Source organism: Tyto alba, unplaced genomic scaffold (genome assembly GCF_018691265.1).
Source record: "Tyto alba isolate M040663 unplaced genomic scaffold, T.alba_DEE_v4.0 Super-Scaffold_14, whole genome shotgun sequence".
Classification (NCBI taxonomy): Eukaryota; Metazoa; Chordata; class Aves; order Strigiformes; family Tytonidae; genus Tyto; species Tyto alba.
The window spans coordinates 11,129,794-11,152,780 of NW_024881276.1; the positions used below are offsets into that span (position 1 = coordinate 11,129,794).

A 22,987-nucleotide genomic window follows, 5' to 3' on the forward strand; every position below is an offset into this window, starting at 1 on the left:
GTCTGTTGATCCTAGTGTGTAGAGGCATCAGCATAGCATTAAGTAGCAAAAATCCTGCACGTCACTGGCTTTACAAGATGGCATTCAATGAAAATATTTGCACGAACTAATGCTGATTGCATTAATTAGACTCCTTCATTGCTTTGATTAAAACCCCTCATTGCATTTTTACCTTCTATCAAATATGTTAATGTGCACCTTTCCAATGTTCATTAACACATTCTGCTGAAAACAGCCAAACGTTCAAGTAGATGAAAACAAAGACTATTGGCTTTCTTATTTTGCTTTGTTCATAATATCTGCCTAAAGTGTGAAAAGATTTCTCTTAGATGACGTTCAATGGTTTGATATTGATTTTCTTAATGCTGTCACTTCTTTAATGACTAGTGTGACTAGTTTTAGGATGTTTTAAAACATGCTCTGAGAGGCAGACATCAATTACTTTCCATCTACTTTGCCTTTCTGAAATAGATGTAATCATGTGGTAAAAATGTTGGCAACCCTTGTGATAAATAATGAGTTTTGTTTGAGTCTTAAGATTAATTTTCCCCTATAAAATGCTCTTGATGGTTCTAACATAAAACTAAACGATTCATTCAAAACCTTGGTTTGTAAATTCAATAGAGACACTCCTGTCTCAGAGGAAAGGAATGCTTGGTGAAACCCTGTATATGTACTGAAGGGACATTATCAGAATATGTCTTGGATGATCTGCAGCAGCTCGTTGGAAACTTGAGAGATGAAAACCTGTTTAGAGGAGCTTTCAGTAGGAGAAATGAATATGGTAAACACAATTACAGACCCAGACCTACTAAATTCAGTAAGCCAGTTCTCGATAACATTAGCAGTAGTAGCTTCTGTTTTCTGACTAGGACAGAGACCAGGATGAAATTCATCCCTGTGTGAAAGGCCATCACAACTCCTATGTTCAGCCTATTCTTCTAAAAGTTAAAACTTTTCATTCAGAAATGAAATAGGATCTTGTGCTGGTTCTTTCCAAATAGATGAATTCCATAGAGTCTTCATGAGCTTTGTTCCCAAAGATCTAGGGAAACAAAATGTGCGTGTATTAGTCTTTCTGCACTATAATGCATGTATGGGACAGTATCACAATTGATCTTTTTTTCTCCAAAATAAATGGTTTTCTTTCATATTAGAATGATATATATTATACCAAAAAAATAATAGTAAAAAAAAAAAGGCCACAGTCAAGATGGAATTGTTGGAAATTTTCTTCATTGATTCACTTGTCTTTCATTTAAGCCCTAACTTGCGAAGAAGGAGAAGAAGACATTCCTGAGTAACTTCACTGAATAAAGCAGTTATGCCAGTAAGCTCTGTGTCTATTTTTGGAAGCATTCACACATGCAGTGTTCAGCAGAAAATTCACCGTACAGCATGACTGCAGTTGAGTATCACAGATGAGTAATCTACATCAGGCTGGGCAGAGTCCCAAAGAATTCAGATGTTCAGTGTTGCTAATGACCAGAATTTTTGGCTATCAGCTGTAGGAGAAGCTAAGAGCAGTTTGTACATTGATGAGCTAATTGTTAATTACAGAAATGACTAACTGTGAGGACATTATTATTGTCGTTATGCCCTATAATCAATGACTGACACTATGCATCAGGTTCTCTGTTGGGGTAAATGCATCAAACTCCAGTTGTGTTTTGAGTACTTAAGTTATGAGAAAAATGTGCCATTCTTTTGTTTTAAAAGCTTGGCTGTGGCTGACTCTATGATATTATCTTCCCACTAGAAAAAGCATAATTACAAATGAGCTTGTTAGCTCCTGAAAAATTCACATGTATAGTTTTAACTGCATAAGAGACTACCACTGAAGCCACTGGGGACACCCTGCATGCTTAGGTACATAAGTAACCAAGTGCTTTTCTGTCACATGGCCCTGAAATAGGTTGTTAAACCACTACTTCTCAGTTAGCATTCATATTGAGGATTTAGAGAGTAGTCTCTTCGGCAAGCCCCTCTCATGCATGAAAGGCCAGCTGAAGTCTGCATTTGCCTCAGGCATCTTACTCAACACCTGCGTGATCAATGCTGTTGGAGGGGAAGTTGGGAGGAAGGTTAAGATCTAAGATGAGGGTCAGTTCAGGGAAAGAAAGTAGCACTGAAGAGGGAGCAAGGCTCCCTGCACCCCGCTGCCACAGCAGTGCCCAGGACCAAAGGGACCAAGAGTTTTGCTGAAGCTCTGGGCAGTGAATCTGGTGGCCATGGATTTTCTAAGAGATCATTTCTACCTAGATTCCTATAACACAAACTAAGTATATCTGTGGATTGATTCCCTAAGTCTTCAGACAAATCTACGAAAACTAATCAAATGAATAGTCCTTTAGTATGTTAGTATTACCCTGATCTTATGACCTGAGAACAGAGGGAAACTGTGTATCTCAGTTGCCTTGAGCTATCACTGACATTGGTGTTGCAGCTGAGATTGAATCTGCAGGTCCACACTCCTCATTCAGAGCAGTGGTGCTGTCAGAAGGAATTTGTGGAGCAGGTGTGCTTGTGGTCGTGTAGGAGTGCATTACTACAGTCCACCCACTTCTACCCTCAGGAACTTGCAAAATACACACTGTAGTGTGCCTGAGATCCATGTTGTAATACCGTTCTCAGGAGAATTTTTCTTCAGAAGATAGTTACAATGTTAGCACAGGAAAAGTACATTCAAAATTCTGCACATGATTAAGTCTTACTGTGTAAACACACATCCCTCTCAACTGCTTATACCTCAAGCATAGGAGAAGAGAGTAATGATGGTTTTGTGATGTGCACAAAACCATTTTATTTCTTAGTAAAATATCTATACATATGTATATGCGCAAAACCTATCAGACATAAACAAAAGTTTCAGTACTGTTTTGCTTCTAACAAGAAAGCTTGCAGAAAGGAAGCATTTCTAACTGCATTGGTGTGTTAGCTCTAATATATTTATGAAGGTACATATTGAAAAAAGTAGTGTAATCCTATTGACATTATTTATGATTTTGGTATAATATATATCATCATATGCAAGCTCTTCTATGAATTAGGATTTTTCAGACTGTTTTTTGTTGTCTAAATCACCAACTACCAAAGTACATGAAAGTAATTTTTTTTTTAGATATTTCTAAACAATTTACTGATTTGACTTATTTATGATTTCTATGTCATAGGCGGAAAAATCCCTCTCTTTCCATTGACTTCATTATATATCTTATTTCAGAGAAAAATTAAAAGCAGTTGCACAACTAGTTGTAGCAATTTTTTTTTCTTTTAGCAGTTGCTGATGATGGCTCCTGCCTTCTTTTCTGCAAAATAAGTGCTTTCCTGGATTTATAACCAAAATTGTCCCATACAAACTTATGAGTCACTCTCAGTTTCTATGACCAAGAAACAAGGGAAAATATGCTTAGGGTTACTGTATCCTCACAAGATGTGAAAACATTTTATAAGCTCAGAACTTCAAGTAGCTATTTGATCTTCAACTGTATGAAACAACTCCATCATACAGTGACTCGTGAAAAACAGACACAGGCTTTTGTAAGTATCTTTAATAAATGTGCTCTTCTTGAGACCTCACTCAGGTCTGTCTTGCTCTGATTAACAGACATTCCTGTTTTGACTCACATCTATCTGATAGCAAAATGAAAATGAGAAATAAAGCAAGAAAAATCATGTTCCCAGTGAGATTATAAAGCATTGTCCCATTGGGTTAAAAAACTGCATCAGTTTGGATGTCAGAAATATTCTGTCAGGGCAGCAGCACACCTTGTCACCAACCCACTGGTGAGAAATGCTGAAGCTTGGAGGGGCTTGTTCACAAAGTCTACATATTGGGCAAACTGCTTTCTGCAGCTCTAATCAGAGTGAGAATATTTACATTTCAAGGGTGATAAATTCTTCAGACTATGCAGTTCAATGGTTTATTTAAACCTCATACACTTTCCAAGTCAAAAGCACAGTGCTGCCGTTTTAATGTACTGCAGCTATCATTGAGCAAATCCTAAATGTGAGGGGTTTGCACAGTTGGCAGAATTATTTGATAACATATTCCTTCAGATAATATAATCGATAAAAATATTATTATTTTCCTTTTAGAGGAAGAGTAGATGTATTTCTAAGAGAGTGTTCACAAGCAAGTTAAATGTAGTAACTTCAGGTAAATATGCCATAACAGCAGCTAAAGCTGGGGGAAATGAAGCTTTTATTTGCTGGCTTTGGAAATTCAGGGTAAGGAGAATAAGCATTAACATCCTTCCATTCGCTCCAGAGAGTTTAGGACCTAAAACCTGTTTTCACACTCTCCTTTAATAGCCAGTTCTTGACACAGCATCAATGTTGGTCCTAAATGAACTTCTAAGTAATTGCTGCCTTTTCTCGTTGTGACTAGCAGACCACTGAGCAGAAGAATGCAATTAGAACAATTTTAATGGGATGCAGAGAGGGAGGAGTGAATGAAGGAACATACAGAGAAAAGCATACGGTAGATGAAAAAGGGATACAAACAGTAAATAAGAAGTGCTGATTTAATTTCTTCTATACAAATCTGGCTTCACTGGAATTAGCAACTATTCATGAGTACATTAGAAATAATTGATTTACATATTGGAAGCAATTTAGTTAAATTAGTATTTTTATAGATTTGTTGAAATTGTATATATCTAGCTGAAATGCTTTTTTTGACTTTCTAAGTACCTCTGAGTTAATCCATAGCATTTGAAAGAAGGTTATATTTCATATTGGAGGTTGTAGTTAATACTTTTTTCATCGCTGAAGTAATTTTGATTTGGAAAATGTACCAGATGTGTGTGTTTGTTTCAATACAGCATTTAGACAGCTTTATTTTCTAATGACAACTATTCTGTTCAAAGGATAACATAAATGTTTGCTGTAATGCTGGTATGTAATAAGTCTAAGAGAATAAAGAAAGCTAAAGTGGACTTCCAGTTTTGGTAAGTGACTTAGTAACCTTTTTACATGGCATTTCTGTAGGACTACAGAGTGAACATTTTTTTGAGACAGCAGTGGAACGACTCACGTCTGGCTTACAGTGAATATCCTGATGATTCCCTGGATTTAGATCCCTCTATGTTGGACTCTATTTGGAAGCCAGATTTATTCTTTGCCAATGAGAAGGGAGCAAACTTCCATGATGTTACGACAGACAACAAGTTGCTGAGGATTTCTAAAACTGGAAAAGTGTTGTACAGTATCAGGTAAACCAGTTAACTTTATTTATTTTCTCTTCAACCCCTTATTTCCCCTCACTCCCTGGTTTTTTTGGATGTAACTGTGTTTATAGAATATAATGTATATATTTGATTTTTTATTGTCCCATGTGTATGATTGAAATGAGACTTACAGCAGCATAGAAGGAAAATTTGCCTGGGTTCCTTTGATAAGCTTTTACTTTTCGCAAAATAGTCTGTAAGTGGCACAGCAGCACTTCTTAGTCTTGTTGGAAACCTGAGACTGTCTAGAACTTTAATGGTATGCCTCAATAATTCCCATTAGCTCAAATCATTGCTCTTACATAGAGAGGAAATAAACTCCTCAGTAGTTTGTGGGCTGCAGTTTAAAAGTAAAGGGGTATTTTAAATGACTGCTCAACATCTTAAGTAAAACATGCTTGAAATGCAATAAACTTGACATGCAAGTCATTGGGTAATCAGATTCACGTGTAAAAATAACTGGAATTACGGAAAGCATTTTTTAATACTGAGTGCATTGATGTGTGTGTCATGTGACTGGATTTAGGATGAATTAATAAAGACTGACAAAACATGATTTGATATGAGCTGATGAAACGAGACGTATGCAGAGAATCAGAATTGTATTGGACAGACATAAACAACAGCAGATAATCTGCTGTATTTATTTGACATTCAGCTTACTGTGCATCTTTAATTGGTTATTATAGTCAAAGATGGAAAATACTGCATTATTGCTCATACAACTGTTTAAAAAAAAGTAATTACTATGTTTTATTTGTTCCTGAGAATGCTTCTCAGCTTTTGCCTTTTTTGCATTGTGGGAAGTAAACATGATAGTATTTGTTTAACATGTTATTTAGTGAATTTACTCATCTCTAAGGCAGATTAGTTTAGAAAGCAGTTGTTTCTGACTGGGCATTCAGTTTGCATTTTCATTAAGGAATTATTATTGATACAAGTTCAGGACAGTTGTGTTCTTTAGGATGCTAAATAAATAAATAATAATGTGGCACTTCCTCCATTTACTCAACTGTTGTGGAAACTCCTTGATAAGACCCCAGTAATATTTAGATGGATTAAGCAGGGTAAAAATTAAATGTTTATTGAGCAAGTTTTCAAATTCGCATACCTGAACAGTTTGAGAAGTGTAACAGGATACAAAGATAAAACAAGCACTATCAGAGTGATAAATATGCTGCCACTTACAAATATTTATTGTTTCACCCTGGGAAAGAAATGAATGCATCTGTTTGTTGAAATGACATCAGACACCATCTTATTGGAGGCAACAGTGCAGTTGGGTGCTGTTCTGAATGCAGATGGATAATTTTTCTGACATTTGTCCATGTGGGAAAAGTAATATTTTGAGCTGTCATATCACATCTGTAAAATATCCATACCTAAATGCAAATTATTCTGAAGCAGAGTAAGCAGTATTCCAACAGAGTACTAAGCAAAACTCATTGTTCCTCATTTGTATTACACAGCAGTAACAGAGGCTTACCTGGCACCTCTAACATGGCGTATAAATTGTTAGTATTTTACAGTGAAGAAAACTTTCCAGACTATGGAAACTTGAAGTCAGAAATAATTTGAAAAACTTGACTTTATTCTCTACATATTGGGCTAGATGCATCTGTGTGTTGCCAGTCACTTTTAGTTGTGCTATGTGGAAACAAACAAGAATATTTTAGTGATTGTTTTCAGTACATTGAGAATGCTCTTATGTTTCCATTTTCACTACTGTACCAATAGCGCTTTGCTTGACATCATTATATTTAACATTTAGCAGTTAATGTGTTGTAAATGTTTAAAGCACTTCACAAGCACGTCTGAGAAGTAGTGGTGTAGACTGTTTTGTCATATTTCCAAATTTAATAAAATCAAGGTTAAATTAATTTTACATAAATATAAACCACTCTCTGCAAAAAATGGGTTTAGAACTGCTCCCGGTACTTAGTGGGTAAGAAGCAAGGTGTGTGTATTATACGACATTGGTATTTCTTTCCCCGATATACTGCGCTGAAAACATGGAAATATGCTACACAGGAGGCACAACTGGCTTATGCTGTTAAATGCTCTCAGAGGCCAGTCCTGCCCTTTCTGAAAAGTATTTGGAAGGTCACCTGGAACTAGATCTCACAGTCCATATTTTACTAAAACAAGACACTTGGTGTAGGATATGGGTGCTCAGATCAGTCACGGAAGGGTCAGTGAGTGCCTGGCCTCTGTGCTTGGCTCTGGGAATTTTCTCACCCTGTGGTAAGCACGAGGCTCTTCGTCATCCTCTCAGTGAGGGATAAGTCATCCTGCATTTACTGGTGATGATAGGCATGACATAGATTCCCATCAGAGTTTACCTTATAATAATTAGTTATGATGCTCATGCTTGCAGACTCCTAGATCTATATTTAATTCTCTGGCAGTTGTTATAGAAAATAGAGCCAGAGTTGTTGATATACCCACCTATGAATCATATAAGTTTAGGAGTCTAAACCTATTTTTAGATATTTGATGCATGCTCAAATGACTACCTTGGTATTTGTTTTGATCTCAGCTAGCATGCTATATATGCCATATAGATGGACAACTGGTTTAAACCTTTGGGTACTGCAGGGAGAACAAAACCTTGTGGAGGGAATCCAGCACTACTCAATACTGAAAATATATGCTATTGCCACTAGACATGTAACAACAACTCTTAGAAGTGCATGTATTTTGAGAAGTCAGTGGTTACAGCAATGTTCTATCCATCAAACAACTACACTTCAGTCAAGATCAGTCTCAGTTGCACTCTTTGAGCTGCAAAACAGTTAAATAGCTGTAACTTTTATTTGAAAGCCCTCTGCAGAGAGCAGTCAACAAGAGGGGTTTGTTATAGCAGCATTCAATAAAATTAACTTAAGCCGTGTGTATTTTCTATGCTGAAAAAACAATGAGAGTTAAAATCAGAACCTACATAATGTCATCCCCTAGATGCCTGTGACTCATCCCCTCCCAACCCTTGAATGATCTCTGCATGGACTGGATTTTGTAGGGGGTTATGCACATGGAAGGTGTGTCAGCACTCTGTGATAATACTGAGAATCCTGTTCCTGGCACTCATATTCTGTATGACACCTGAATTTTGAGTTGTATACATTGCTTCACTGATTTTATGTTCCAGGGTCAAGGATTGTATCTTCCCTGGCCCACTGTGGACACCTGGGACACCAGGAAAATGTTAAATAACCTCACAGGAAGCTTCATGTTCTCTCCAAGCCACCCATTTGTACTACCTGATTCTCACAAACTCATTTCAGGCTGACAGCCAGCTCAGAATATTAGCATCTGCCAAAAAGCTTATTTTAGCAAAGAGATAGAAAGTGGAATGGTTTTATTTAAGGTTTGGGGATTTTTTCCTGAATTAATTGCCGCCTTCTCCTTTTAATAATTTCAGTGCATCTCAGCTGTATTAGCTTGATGCAGAAGGTGATATAACTCAACTGTAATATTGATCCATGTCATTGAACCTATAATATATTGGTCAGGAAGGTAAAGGGGCTATAACTTCTTTTTTTTTACCTGCTGCTCCAGAAAACACTCCCTATTGTCTGATAACATTGTAGAGCTGTGTTCTGAAACGTAGTGCCAGTGCATTTAGCCAGAAAGAATTACAAAGCAGATCACTTCATATTTTTAAAATACGCAAAGAAGGCGTTGCATAATTTGGCAAGAGAGCCATTTGCAATTCTAGGTAGGAGATTTGTGCAAATTCACAAATTACATTTCTCCCCCATTTTTGCTATTCTGTTCAAAGAGCAATGAAATACCTAGGAAGAATTTCCTCAAATATCTGTTTTTCTGGTTTTGTTTATCTTCACAGTACAGGAAATGTTACAGTTATCTAGAAAATTATTTCTTCCTGTTTTCAACTTGTGACCTAGATTTAATTGTTAAATGTTATGGACAAAGGCAGAGTGTCTACCAGAGATCAGTATTGCGCTGTTAGGGCACCACAAAACAGCAGAGAAAATGCAAGGTATTAGATTGCTTTCTATTTATGCAGCTGGGGGTGATTAGTAGACCCTCCATTCGGCAACAAGTAGCTGAGAGGATGAGTTGGCACATCCAAAAGCCCTTGCCTGCTTATGCAACCAAAGAGAAGTATCTGTGAAAATAGCATGTTTATTTGCAATGCTGTCTCTTGCACCAGCTATCTTACTCAGAAGTTTCCAAAATCGACTCTTCCTAGTGTGGCCATAGTGTTGTGTGACAGAACACTGAGTCAACTCCCCTCTGCCCTGCCACTTCCTTCCCTTCCCCCCACCCTGTTTTGGGTTATATTGGGAGTTATGATATGATGTCCTTCATGTAAATCATCAGAAGCAATCTATAGCACTTTTATAATTCAGCTTTTGTGAGTGAAACTTCTGTGTTTCATAGTCTCCTCTGTACTCGTGTTCTTTGCCCTATGGGAAAGAAATACAAAGCTGATTACGGAAATATATAGGTAACACTGCTAGTGTCTCTGCAGTAGACTATTCATAGGGCAAAATGTCCACTATCCTGAAATATTTTGTTTTTAAACAAGCTAAGATCTTAGATTTTGTGCATGGCTACTACTGAATATGTTGCCATGTTACAGTGAACTCGGGTGTGGGTTTTCTAAAACAGTTTTGGTGTACTGACCTAATTAGCTACATGGTATTGAAGCTCCATTTATACCTGCTAAAATCATTGCATGTAAATCACCCATGGCATGAGACAGTCTAGCCTGACAGAGTGGTAGGAAATGTTATGTTCTACAGCTCTGTGTGCACCCTGCACTTTAATTTGATGATTTCAATTTTATTTTACAATCTAATGTTGGGATTTAAGAGGATTTGGACTTTACTAGCAGCATTGTATTTCCATGTGACAGATTAGCAGAAGGCGGAGCAGAGAGGCTGTTATCATGATTGACATGGCTGTTGACTATGTAAGAACCGCGCTCTCCGACTTGACACAATCATGTTTATTGCCTCAACTCGTATAAGAATAATACTGATATTGACAAGGTGGGGATTTTCTCTTGGAAATTAATCTCAATCAGCACAGGAACATTTTCATAGAAAATTATTTAGTTCTCCAGCTGGCAGAATCACACAGTCTCCCATGCTCACTGTTCTGACTTTTCAAAAGCATAAAATGTCTTCATATACCTCAATTTTTCACATTTAAAACAAACCAAAACATTGAAGAATAATCAATGCAGAAATGTTAACTGAAATAGAGCACATATTTAAAGAAGTTTTGGGTTTGACAGCTATTATATATTGTAGGCAGAAGCCTTATAGACATTATATAAATAGTGCTAGAATCACTAAATTTTATTAAAGCGCACAATGTTACTGGGACATGGTGACTTCCCACATTTTGGCTGGTGTTTTTTTTTTTTTTTTTGTTTTTTCTATTGTATCTAAAGTACTTGTTTTGAATAACAAATAATAAACCCTACTAAATAAATAATACAGCCTAATGCGCGTACATTGTTATGTAACTAGCACAGCTATTGTCAAAACCCCATTGATCATCTTACCTAATGAAAGAATAATTTACATTTTAATGACACAAAATGAGTTGCTTTTTAACTTCATAAGGCATTTAAAACAAAGTAGGGATACAGACATTATATCTGAACATGTACTGCCTTACTTCTTCCTCTAATAACATGCATGTCTCCAGCTGATACACAGGAGCACTGGAAGTGTGGTAAATACAAACACAACAGAAGAGCTGCTTAAACTGAAGTACAATGCTGCGAGGAGAACAAATGGCTCTGAACTGATCATAAGCAAGCTTAAAGTGGAAGTTATAAAGTTTCCAGACATATACACCTTGAATTCATAGAAGAATATTTCAACAGAAAAAGTGGGGGGGGAGGGGAAGGGGGAGACACACACACTAGATATCATTAAATGAACCCTGACCATTTCTGAAAGGGATTAGATGATGTGACTGTGTGTAATAGTTGATTACCATATTTGATGGCCCAAGATGTCACTTCTATAGCCCTAAATTCCTGCCTCTCAAATAAAAAGGAAGACTTTGTTCTAACTAAAAAGGTGGGAAATGCTGCCGGAGACCAACTTCTACGCATAAAGGTGTTCTTGTCTGACAGGATCAAAAAATATTGGCAGGTGGTTACTTCTGGATGTCTATGCCAATGGGATAGTTGTATAGCCAAGACACATGTCTGTGTACTTGCTCTCCTTACGGGTAACAGCAATGCCTCCTTGATTGCTAGTGACCAATCACTCCATTTAACCATTGAACTTGCACCGGAGCAGTTAAAGGTTAGGTGTAAAATGATGTCAGTGCAGGAACCCTTTCTAAATGGTACAAAAAAGCATGCTTTCCTGGAAGATGCTGGGACAAAGGTCTTCTGCCAATTGCTTTGCAATATATGACTTAGAACAGTGATGTCATCATGCCAGAAGGAAAGCAGCACCATACTAAACACACACTGCAGGAAAATTAAGATGGAAAATAACAGAGGAGAAAGGAGAGATGACATACTGTTCTTCATGGAATGGAACCAGGTGGTTACAGAATTTAACTGTTATATGAAATCATACTTGAATTTAATTTCATAGATTTGCTTGAGCAGTAATTGGAAAATCATTTGCTGGCAGCTCATGTGCTGGCATTGTGTATCTACTGACAATGATTGCATTACAATGAGAATTGGGATGCCTGTAATGAGAAATCCACCACCCCGCTCCCTGCCAGCTCCTGTGTTGTTAAGCAGTACATGATGCAGAGCAAAGCACTGGAGGGAGCGAGAACATGCTCATAAACAGCAGTGTGTGAAACTCCAACCTAGATCTCACATTTTGCCATAGCAGAGGAGGCTCCACATCTCCTCTAAGCTTGACTTCAGCCCATTCCCATCTGACAGAAATGAAGCTGCAGAACACGACAAATATTAGAGAGAAATTCCAGGACTCCTCAAAAATACGGGAAAAAGCAGACAGTTTGACTGTTTCATTTAACAGGACAAAGCCTGTAGACTGTGAAAATTACCAGAATTGACATTCAAAATGATGACTCAGGTGTCTGAAAAAATAATGAGATAGACTACAAAATGAAAAGCCCTTTAAAAGAAGAATGTCACTAGGAATTATTTTTTTGGCCTTCTGATAAATGAACAGTGTGTGTGCCCTTCTTTCAGGCACAGATCACCCAAGAGAGGAGGAATATAAGGGGATTTTAGATTCTCCTCCCTGTTTCAGTGCCACTAGCCTGACTGGCATTTGCTCCTGTGTCATGCAATGCTGTCATGGTTGCTGTGCAACTCCATCTCCCCTGCCAGTTTAATGGGGAACTTTGTCTGCTTGTGCTTAGGTAATATTTTAATGTTATTTCAGCAGCTATAAGGATCAGGAATTTAATCTTCCAAAGAAAACTGTACTGCTAAAAATGTTTTTACCTTTATTGTCAGCTTGCTGCTTTAAAAATAAATGCCAGAAATCTTACAATTTATGATAACATCTTTACAATTAACAATACTGAAAAAAAAAATACCACTTGTCTCACTAAACCCAACACTGTAGGCTTTGCACAGGTATTAGACTTTTCATTAACGTGGCACATAGCCAATCTTAGCAGTGACCATGCATGTATAACATGTTCTGTTATTTGCAGCGTAAAATCATAGATTGTGAAGTCTTCTCTCCCAGCAGCTGAGGTGCAGATGGGTGTAGCGTGAAAGAATGAAGGGATAAGAATAGAAACAAAATGCTATTTTTGATACCATGCCCACTCGTGGTGAGGCATTTGTTGCTTTTCATGCTTGTGAGGAGATAATCATGCTTTTTTTTGGAGACAGGAGGGACTTGTACCCTTATCTCCAGGGCTATTTAAATTCCCAACAGTATTTGTATACTTAATAAGACTGACCCTAGTTATTTGTCATTAGAAAAAAGTCTAAGAAGAGGCTGTTGCTCTCTATCCCACTCACAAACTGCCACTCTTGCAGGATAATTAATGAAAATTATATTCTCCTGTCATCAGATACCTCATATTGTGATCCACGGGGCCTCTCCCTCATGAGATCAGCGTCCTCCTCTGGGGCTGGAGTTATCTCTTAGATCAAGGGAAGTTTTGGGTGAATTGCAACACATCAGGCTAAGGAGTGATAGCTGCTTGTAAAGAAGCAGCGGGTTAGAATACAGTTTAATAGTTGATGCAAATAAGGCAACATGTCAAATCCCAGTTAAAATTAGATATTCACTTAAATACATATAAAAAAAAAATTCTTGGATTATGTAATGTGTAAACCCAGTTCCCTAAGGGTTTAATACAATACTAGCAGTTCTTTACTTCAGTTTTATGTTGCAGACCATTCACAAGCAGTCTGTATGTGTAGTATTCTGAAGTGTTTTTGTAGTGTTGTGAGATTATCAGAGAAGTGGTACGATAGTGATGAGCATTGACATTCAAAACCCCTAAGAGAAAGAATGAGATTAGAGACAAATTTGAGATTAATCTGTTTACAAACATTTAACATTGATTTTTTTTTTTTTATATTAAAGGACCTTACCCTCCACTGCGATCTTACCTTCCATTGATGGTGCTGCTTTGGGGATTAGGTGTCAAAGAGTGGACTGCCCTCAAGGTTTAGTACCCCAAAGAGAGGTGGGGGTGGGATTTGACAGGAACTGGGCAACAGGAAAGGGAGAGGGAAAGAGTATGAGGGCAGACCTGGCTGCAAAGAGGCTGGACTTTGGGTCATATAGGTGTCTGTAGGAGAGATGTAGAGTAGATGGGCAGACATAGGATGAAGTTTGGAAAGTATGTCCAGGGCCAGAGAAAGGGCAGGGCAAGGGCAGGAATGGGCGAAGGATGAATAGGAAGCATCATGTCTCAGCCCCACCACTTGAGCTCAGGACTTGATTGCACTACACATAAAAACCTCTCAGCTCCTTCAGCTGTGTATATATATATATATATATGTATATATATATATATACATATATACACCATATATACACCCGCCTCTGCTGGCTTTTCCTTGGAGGACTATGGTCAGCTACAGCAGCTGCATTTACGGCAGTGATAGTGCCTGCGCTGAGTTCTGCTGCTGGCCTGTCTGAGGGCATGTCCTCTCCTACCTGGAGAAAACACTGATGTTGGAAAACAACATGTTCAGGTGTTAAAGATAACCAGCATGAGGGTTTCTGATTAATAACATATTGTCAGGCTATTTATTTTTTCCCATGGGATGCCTTATTCTGGCTTCTGTGATAAAGGAGGTCACAGCCTGCAGGATGTTTTCCTTCCTGCCTGCAGAAATGGGAAATACAGGCCTCTATGATGCTGTAAGGGGGTTTCTGGGGTGACCAGAAATGAGATGTTGAGCTGGGGTTGGAAGAGAGACAAGTCCACAGCCCAAGTCTGAGTGATTTCTCTGGACATTTTGGTGAAACCAGCAGATGAAAGAGCAGGGTTTGAATGAAATGCTGAATGAGGAAATCCTGGCACTGCCTGCTGCACTTTGAAGACATTTAAATTATCAGCAGATGATGCTCAGAAGGACTTACCTAGTGTATGAGGGAATCCTCAGGAAGAGGGTCCAAAGTTTAATAAGACAGGAAATTCTGCCCTGGAATACTTGGATTACAGCCCTGCCTCTGCCAGAGTGTTGCTCAGTGTCGTGGTTTAACCCCAGCCGGCAGCTAAGCTCCACACAGCAGCTCACTCCCTCCCTCCCGTTATGGGCTGGGGGAGAGAATCACAAAGGTAAAACTGAGAAAACTTGGGGGTTGAGATAAAGACAGCTTAATAAGTAAAGCAAAAGCTGAGCACTCAAGCAAAACAAAACAGGGAGTTCATTCCCCACTCCCCATGGCAGGCAGAGGCTCAGCCATCCCCAGGAGAGCCGGGCTCCATCACGCCTAACAGTGACTTGGGAAGACAAATGCCATCACTTGGAACATCCTCCCCTTCCTTCTTCTTCCCCCAGCTTTATATGCTGAGCATGACACCACATGGTGTGGGATGTCCCTTGGGTCAGCTGGGGTCAGTTGTCCCAGCTGTGTCCCCTCCCAACTCCTTGTGCATCCCCAAACTCCTCGCTGGTGGAGTGGGGTGAGGAGCAGAAAAGGCCTTGGCTTTGTGTAAGCACTGCTCAGCTGAAACAGCTCAGCACTGTCAACACTGTTTTCAGCACAGTCCCATACCAGCTACTATGAAGAAAATTAACTCTATCCCAGCTAAACCATCATACTCAGTAATATTATTGATTTGGTTTTTAATTACTTTTGTCACAGTGTTGGCTAGTTGTTCATTCTTTGTTTTCTGGCTCTGATTCTGCATTTTGTTCTGTTTGTACTCTATTTGTGCTATTCCAAGGCTTGATTCTTCCTTGACTGTGGGATGGGTGAGGGAGCGGGAAGGGAAAGAGAAGAGCAACTTTGCCTCTCCTCTGGGGCATCTCATTGGCCATGGCATTGTGCCTGAAGTGCTGGGGTGTTGGAGACGTGACTGTCTCCTGCTCTGTCATGACCCTTGTCTGCTCAGCTGGAACATATAACGTGCCCAGCCCCAGAGCTCTCCCTGAGCAAGCTGTGTGACTTGAGCTTGCCTAACAGGGAGTAAAGGGTGCTCAGGTAACTGAAGACAAAATCAAGTCCTTGGTCAGCTTCTCTTTCCAGCTTTACAGATTGTTCATAGAACACGTCCTATCAGTGTTTTATGATGCTACGCCACCAAATCTGTTGTTTATGCATCAAAAATGTCTTGGTGGCGGGGTGCCTGAAAAATAAAATAATTGAGCTATAGCAGTTTATTCTGTTTTATTAAAGATTAAAATACTCATCAATGTAATTGCCAGTTAAACTTGTATTTTGCACCAAATCTCTGGGGGCCCTTCTTGAATTTGCCAAGTGTGAGACATTACTTTTTCTGAAACATTTTCTGTCAATGACACTGTTGTTATAGGCAATGTGTGTAGCTATATCTGCCTAACACTTTTGATTTCTGATGCTGTTTCCTTATTAATGTAAATATACAAGTAGTGACATGGCACCTGGATTTGGAAACACTTGCAGGATCATATTTTTACTGAAAAAGAGTCAACTGCTATAAATTGACCCACCACCATGGACTTCAGTGGAGCTAAGTCAGACTCCAGCAGCTGAACACTTAGCATGTAGTAATCTAGTTGAAAATCAATGGATTTGTGGATGATACCAGGCAATAAGCGTTGGGTTCAACACTTGCATTACTCCTAGTGAAAGGATTTACAGAGGCAAAGATGTTAACTATGAATGGCTACTCTGCTGAGATGAACAAGTAGAAGTAAAGCTACAAGGGCATGATCTCTCAAGATAGCCATATCAATACAGTGAATAGAAATTATTGTCCATTATTCAGGCTGACCATAGAATAATTTAGTCTTCTTGAAAGTCACCACTGGTTAAGAAGAGAAAGAAGAGATGTCAACCTTTGTGTGAACCTACATAAAGAACATTTTCTCAGCTCAGTTCCAGCAATAAAAAAAATATATATATCTACTTAGTATCAGTGGATATGGATCAATTTTACCTTGTGAGGCTTGAAAGCTGCAACTGGATGTATTTTTTTTCTCATGAGTTTGATATTAGACTAACAAGAGACCTCCCCTGCCCATATGTGTAGTCAAATACCCAAATTCATTGAGGTTTTTGTGGAGTAGAAAGGGATGAAGGGGAAAGGAAACAAAGTCAGTGTGTAGTCCACATCTGACAGTCAGTAAAATCTGAGGGGTGGATGGGCCATGCCTACTTCAATGAATACAAAGTATATATTTAGAAAGGCTGCATTTGCGTAAAGGCATGTTTGCAATGAACTTAAAACACCTAAACTGTATTTTGAAGATGACTGAAAAGAAGGGAGAGAGTTTGGTATAGCAACATTTCAGAATAAAAGACAGAAACAGTGTTTTGATAATACTGGGGATTAACAATTTAATTAGCTCAATCATTAATGCAGGAAATTACCTAGTAAGAATGAGACTAGTTAACATTTGCAGGTCACTTAAAATATTTAAATGAGTAAAGGGCAGATTTTCAGTGACATTTATATGTCTATTAGTCATACTTTTTTCTCTATATGATGATTTATTTTTTTTTCTAAATGCTTGTGCTCTTTATTCTCAAAGGTTAAATGGGAGTTTATTTACTATGGAGGTGAAGAGAAGACTACTGGGGTCTTTTCTTCATCTCAGTGCACTTAACTGTCACAGAAAACTGATCTTTTATTTCCTGATATTATCATCTTGCACACTGAAGGCTGTGTCAAGAGGAAAATATTGTGACTTTCTCCGGGTAGCCCACGAGTAGGAAAAAGCAGTGATGTTGAATGTGAGTTCTGATCAGGCTGAGACCTTTTTGATCTCAGTTACCTAAACATCATCTTCTTGTCATAGTGATTTGATGGCAGGACAGTAGGGCTAGAAGGGTCAGTCAGTCCATCCCCAAAAATTCACATAGTGAAGAGATAGACTGAGAGAGCTTGAATCAGCCGTATGTGGTCAGCAGCACAAAATCACTACAGGATATGGAGCTTAGTGAAGTATTTCTCCATAGAGATTGTATTTGTCTGTAGGACAACATACTTTCAAGGTTAGCAACTGGCCTGTGCTTTCACTGACATAATTAAAAGATTATTCTCATTGTGCTGTGTTAATGTTTCAGTGAACCTTAAAATCACACAATCTAGTTCTCATCCTTGATAGTAAATGGCCACAGAGATTTTTTATTTATTTGCGTTCTTTGTGTCAAAGAGTTTTTTGTGCTGGAGGTAATCTGAAATAAAAATGTACTCTTTTTATATGATTTAAATCAAAATATTAACAATTCTTCTGTTTTTCAAAGCAGTTAGTTGTGTGTAATTATGTTATCCTGGTATCTCGGTTTATTAAAAATGGCTTCTTCTCACACACACAAAAAAATAAAGCAGAGGTGAAGTCTTGAAACAGATTTCAATCAAATGCGAAAAAGAAAAATGAACTAGAAAATAAAAAAAAGAAGAAAGAAACATTAAGAATATTCCCATCCAAGTAAAACTATGCTTTATCTGGGACAATAACTTAAAAATTAAAAGAGAAATTTAGTTTGTATGATAATGTTCCTTTAGGGGTACTTTCTTCTATCTGCACTCTTTATCTTTTAATGCTATGTGATTTTAGCTTTTACTGTATGATGTTTTTTCCTTTCTTTTAATGGCTAAGTAGTAAGAACGAAGGGTTGGAAATGGGTCTTATACACAACAAAAGCACTCTCTGTTGAAAAAAACATGTGGCTGTTGTTTCCTTCCTTTGCTTTTCCAAAACAAAGCTTGAAAATGTGTGTGCCATGATCAGTCATTTCAGCTTTTACATTATTTGGGTTCAGTATTATACATAAAACATTCACTGGCACATTAGTGAAGAGCATTTCTTGCTATCCTGATATTGTCTTCTCTGTCTGTTCTGCTCAGCCAACGCAGCCAGCAAGCACTGGGTTTGCTTACACGCTCTGTCTTCACAGCTCTTATGTCCTTAAAAGCTCAGAGGGGAGAGTGAGCCCAACCTCTGAGGTGTTAAGATTTGGTCTTGATCCTTTATACTCTAAATATGGGGCTTTAGATAAAACATGTATATTTCTAACAATAGCTTTTTTTTTTCTCTTCCCCCCCCCCCCCCCCCCCCCCTTCATTTTTAGGCTTACTTTAACCTTATCCTGTCCCATGGACTTGAAGAATTTTCCTATGGATGTACAGACATGTACAATGCAGCTAGAGAGCTGTGAGTGTGCAATTGCTTTATCTACCAAAGAACAAGGTTTTACCATAACATTTGGTGGTTAGATAGTATCTACATTGTTATATTTATGTGGTGAAACTCAGTATTACTATTTTGTAAGGGTAAATCATGGAGGAGCAGTGCTTTAACTGTCCATCACTATACTGTGTGGGTCCCTTGTCTCTGTGCTGTTCCTGCTGCCCCTCCTTTCCTTCTCCTGGGGCACATTACCTCACCCATCAGGGCTGCATCACTTCTGGGGATAACCACAGCGATACTGTGCGGGAGAAATTATTAAATCCCAGGAAAATAAGAGCAATTAGCACAGAGCCAGGGATTAGCTATGTCTGATTGAGACATCCTATGGTCTTCTGAAAAAGGGAAGCAATGTACCTGATGGAGCAGAGGTCCTATTAGTATGTTTATGCTGTTGAGCTAAACATGGCCAAGTCATGGACTTGGGTACCAGCACACACCCACCCATACAGCGTAGCTGTCAGCACACACTGTGACACTGCTTTGACCTGTACCAAATAACAATCAGACAAAACCAGGGATGGCTCAGATAACAGCATGCACCAGTGATCATTCCCGATAGTCATTAGGTACCAGGCCACCATGGGTTTCTAATGGGGACAGGAGAAAGGGTATGTGCTGCAGGGTACCACTTGCCTTTGTGCCCAGAGAATGGCCACAGCTTATTTAATTTACCCATAAAGGTGTAGCCACTGCAGTCAAAAAGTCAATTCAGTGAGTTGAAGCCTCTCTTTTTCCTTCACACCTCTCAGTGTTAGGTTCACAGGTTTACAAAAGCTGCCATATCCTCTTTGGTAAGGTCCCAGCATTCTGCAGTCTAGAAATCCTTGTTTTGTTGGTGCATGCCAACTCCATCATCAAAGAATGATGAAAATAAAGCAAAATAGAGGCTGATACATAGACACAGAGAAATGTCATTTCAGTTGTAAACAGTATCTTTGATGGGTCAGCAAAAGTATTTTTTAGTGGCAATGCAGGGCAGTATTTCAGAACATAACAGTGTTACTTGTTGCTCTTAATAGAGTAATAGTGTAGTAATAGTAACGAGTAACTATTAGCAATAATGCTGCTGTTAATCAGACAGTTAAAAAATATAACTGAGTTAACATGTATTGCAATAAAAGACATGCTTCTCAGACATAATAATATTTGCTTTTGATGTTTTCCAGTCAGCTACCATCTAACAAACTCTGATTTCTTTATTGTAGTTGGCTACACTATGAATGATCTGATATTTGAGTGGCTAAGTGATGGACCTGTACAAGTTGCAGAGGGTTTAACCTTGCCACAGTTTATTTTGAAAGAAGATAAAGAACTTGGTTATTGCACAAAGCATTACAACACTGGTGAGCATTATTCTATTTTTTTTTTTTTTCTATTAATTGCTCTCATGGTACCTATTGACAATTTGTAGATGGAAAAGATAGGTAAAATGAAAAAAAAAAAAAACGAAATTAAGTTTTGATTCAGCCAGACTTATTTTTAAATCTGAAAAGACTACATTTTCTCCCATCTATTTTTGTTTGAAAGATTTTACATCAAAATTTAATTTAATTTCATTAAAGATATTCTAATGAACATATTCCAATATCCTTAAAATTATTAAGGAATTTGAAATCTTAAAAAACTTATTTAAAAATCTAGTTGTTTTGATTTCCTTAAAATGAAACTTTTAAAACAAATGGGATCTTTTCCTAAATATTGATTCATCACTTTTAAAGTACCGATTTTGCTGAACTTGATTTATTTCTCCAGCATATCAAATTTCCAGTGGGGAAAAATATCAGCTTTTATGTGTGGTCTAATTTCTGAGATGTAATATTTGAAAGGACAGTGCTTTCATTGCTGATCTGAATAGTGTACAGACATGAAATGCTGGGAAATTAAATGTTTGTTTAATACTCTAATGTTTTTTCTTGTATTTGCTCTTTGGATGTTTCAAATTCTGTGTTTTCTATCTTTAGCTTTGAAGAGCGGAGAGAACTCTGCTAAAATTTTGATTTAGTTGTTTGGAGTTTATTTAATAGGGACAGCATTTAGAGAACGGTTTGCTGGGTGCTTGCTGGGATTAGATATAATCCTTTTCATCTAAAATAGCTTTTTCATCATTTCAGCATAAGAGCCAATCTGGTTGCATCAAATTCACTTGTTTCACTCTGTGAAATAACACAAAGTGAGAGGTTCTGCATCTGCCAAAAGTAAAGTCACATTCATTTTTTCTGAAAATAAAATTATTGTTTTTAATTTTTATAAATGTGGCTTCTCATTTTGGGGCCCAAAGTGCCAAGGAAGGAAAACTTTGTGATTCCACAGTCCAAGACCTGTGGAAAGGCACACTGCTGTGACTTCTCTTTTTTTCTCACACTTAAAGTGGATAATTGAGGGTGAATTCTGGTAGAGTTTACCCATTTGTAATTCGGCTGATACAAAATTTAAACATTTCCCACCACGTGACTCAAACCCTGAGTAACTGAGTTCATCTAGTTTTCTAATTACTGTCAGATAACCCCTTTGCAGAGTCAGATGCTGAAAGTAAGAGAGGAAGGAGAGCATGGGCAATAGCTTCCTCGTATACCTGTGAAGATTCCCCACAAAGGATGAAAAAGCCAATATGTAGCTCCCATTATATGTAGTTAAACAAAATAACTGTGTATTTACCAACATTTAAAAGTGTGTAGCTTGTCAAGGGGAACTGAAAAGCAGTATTCAGGGAAAATAAAATTTTGCCTACAGGCATCCACATTACTGTCTTCTTTCTAGTATCCTCCTTCATGTTTGCTGTGAAATTAAAATAGGGATAAAAGCTGTATTATTCAGCCTTCTCTGACCCACAATGTCCAGGCTGTGCTGCAGGAATCTGAGGATCATTCAACAGATGGGGCTACCCTCATCTCATTGCTGTCACGTGTGGCCACCCCACCCCTTTCAGGTCCCTTTCTGTGTGGGCAGACTGTTCAGGATCAGTCACTATTCAGGTCTCAGAGTCTGCCTTTAGGGTCATAGGTCCAGCCACTCATTTTAGAGCTTCTGTCCTGTCAAAAGATATTATTCAGTTCTTCTCCCCTCCTCTTTTTGTCAACCAGCCTCTGAATTGTCCTTTGTGCCAACTCTCACACCCTTTCTAGACTAGCAGAAAAATATGTGTACATCAAAAAAAAGGAGAAAAAAAAATCTGATTTCCCCCCTGAAAAGATGAACGAGGAACCAACACAAAAAGAGTCCTCTGAAACCATTAGCATGACGCTTTAGGAACAACAAAATTTCTTGTACTCAGGTTAGTCTGCCTTGAGTGAGATCCTTCACAGTACCTAAACCACAGTAATCTGGAGAGCAGCACAGAGCAACTGGATTAGTAGCTGATGAGCTGATGAGCTACTGCAACTCAGTACTCTGCATCCCCCACTGCATGACTAGGTCTGCTGTCAGGCAATCATAAACTTCTGACCTCTGTTACCCCTGCGGAGCAGCTATCTGTTCTTTGAAGAACCACTCACCTCCCACAGTAGATTGTTGTGGGTTTCCTGAGGTTAGACTTTTGGCAAAATTCAAAGTAGGCTTTGAGTTGATTCTGCTGCAAGACATAATCCACAGACACAGGCAAATGACATGACCAGAATGAGAAGGGGTGTGATCTACCATAGGATTGTAAGACTAGTAGTTTATAATTTGTCTGCTTAAGTACGTTTGCTTAATCTCATGTCATAATACTGAACATTAGATTTGACTAAAGTAAAGTCTCATTAAATTTTGAGAAAATAAACATTACGTTATATTTTCTGGAGGTGAAACCACCGTGATAATATTCATTTTTTCAGTTAATGAGGAGAACCCCATGCGTCCCCCAAGCTAGTGTGCAGCAAATGTCTGACTTGCATTTGTGTATCAGGACCTGCTGATGGTTTTAGGTTAGGAAACAGTCCACACATCTAACTTATGTTCAGAAAACAAG

General features: G+C 38.2%; 1 protein-coding gene across 6 annotated transcripts in view; it reads left to right on the forward strand.

Moving 5' to 3' along the window:
* GLRA2 (glycine receptor alpha 2) overlaps nucleotides 1-22,987 on the forward strand; it is a 127,900-nt gene that overhangs the window by 24,454 nt on the left and 80,459 nt on the right. For all 6 annotated transcript variants that reach the window (XM_032983894.2, XM_032983893.2, XM_032983896.2 and 3 more), the window contains exons 4-6: nucleotides 4,993-5,216; nucleotides 18,923-19,005; nucleotides 20,247-20,384. In XM_032983894.2, the coding sequence (XP_032839785.1) occupies nucleotides 4,993-5,216; nucleotides 18,923-19,005; nucleotides 20,247-20,384 (445 nt within the window). The remainder of the gene's footprint in view (nucleotides 1-4,992; nucleotides 5,217-18,922; nucleotides 19,006-20,246; nucleotides 20,385-22,987) is intronic.